This window comes from Nannospalax galili, unplaced genomic scaffold (genome assembly GCF_000622305.1).
Source record: "Nannospalax galili isolate Female #2095 unplaced genomic scaffold, S.galili_v1.0 scaffold829, whole genome shotgun sequence".
Taxonomy (NCBI): Eukaryota; Metazoa; Chordata; class Mammalia; order Rodentia; family Spalacidae; genus Nannospalax; species Nannospalax galili.
The window spans coordinates 2,735,653-2,736,990 of record NW_008360329.1 but is presented as its reverse complement, the minus strand read 5'-3'; the positions used below and the strand labels follow the sequence as shown (position 1 = coordinate 2,736,990).

General features: G+C 51.5%; 1 protein-coding gene across 1 annotated transcript in view; it reads right to left on the bottom strand.

The window, feature by feature from the left end:
- Positions 1-949, bottom strand: part of Stmn2 (stathmin 2) — a 52,090-nt gene extending 51,141 nt beyond the window's left edge. Inside the window, exon 1 of the mRNA XM_008826059.2 lies at positions 692-949. Within this exon, the coding sequence (XP_008824281.1) occupies positions 692-710 (19 nt within the window). The 5' untranslated portion in view covers positions 711-949. The remainder of the gene's footprint in view (positions 1-691) is intronic.
- Positions 950-1,338: the final 389 nt, after the last annotated feature.

The window sequence follows — 1,338 nt, the reverse complement described above, 5'->3', positions numbered from 1 at the left end:
CCCGTCCCCCTACCCCTCCCCACTGCGCTTCCCCGCCCCATGCAGCTGCCCACCCGAGCCCTCCACGCCCTCCTCCGTCCCCTCCTTCTTCCTAAAACAAAGGAGCGAAGGTCCTACCCGATCCCTCCCCCGCTGCCTTACCTCCCAGCACCTCCCTGCACCGCGCCCCAGGACTAGCGGATTTTCCAACCAGACAATACCATAAAATGTGCCCGCTCCCCTCCCTCGTCCCCACCCATCTCTCAGGCCTCCTGGATGGGACCGCTTTGACTTTGCATTTTCCCCTTTCTTCCAATCTCATCCTTTTTCCTTCCCTGTTTTCTTTAACTACAGAAGAAATATAGGACGTTACAAACCACTTTCCAAAATGTTCCTCCCCCCCACTGAAAGCAGTTAAGGTAGCCCCCTCCCCTCCGGTGGAGCTTTAATTTAAAAATTGGAAACAGAATAAAATCCCTATTCACCGGAAGGCAACTTACCTGTTTCTATCTTTTAAAAGAAATAATTTGCTTTAGATTCCAAGGACCCCCTTTTAGCCCTCTTATCTCCTCCCAGAGCCGCCTAGACCTTCCTGGCTTCTGTGTACCATGATTGTCTTTTTCTTTATAAAATAGCTCCGAATGTCTTCAAAGCTTTGATAGAGAAGGGGAGAGGTGGGCTCCACCTGGGGAGGGCGAGGCCCGATCCTTACCCATTGCTGTTTTAGCCATTGTAGAGATGTGCACCGGCTGAGCGGCTGAGCGGAGGCGAAGGCAAGGAGAAGGGTCCGGCTACAGCAGCGGAGAGAGAGCGAGAGAGAAGACTGAGTAAGGCACTGAGTCTGCAGAGTGGGACCGTGCTAGAGAAAGAGCGAGAGGCAGGAGCCCATGAATAATTATCACGCAGAAGCTCAAGCAGATTGGCTCCCAGGGTCCCCTGACATGACTCCCGCAGAGTCAGAATCTCCAAGCATTAAATATTGATCGGCCAATGGTGCTGGAGTACAAAGTACCAGAATGCAGTTTGAAATGGAAATCAGCCCTTGCCAGGCAGCTCCCCCCATTTTGGAGCCAGATAGTACAGTCCAAGTGGAGTGGTGCCTTAGTCAGGAAGCCTCCTAGGAGCTAAGAATTGGGCTATGCCTACCTGTGCCCAGGAGGTTCGACTTTGCTCAAACATGTGTCATTGCACTTGACATAGAAAAGGAAAAGGGACACAGAGGTCTGGGAAGCCCTCACAATATGCTGGCTGGTGGAAAAAAATATGTTTACCGCCTTTTAACTTTTTCATGTTTCCTTTCACCTTTGGCCCTGTCCTTGGTGGATGCTTGTCTCTCTGGTAGATTCTGTGCTCTCAAGG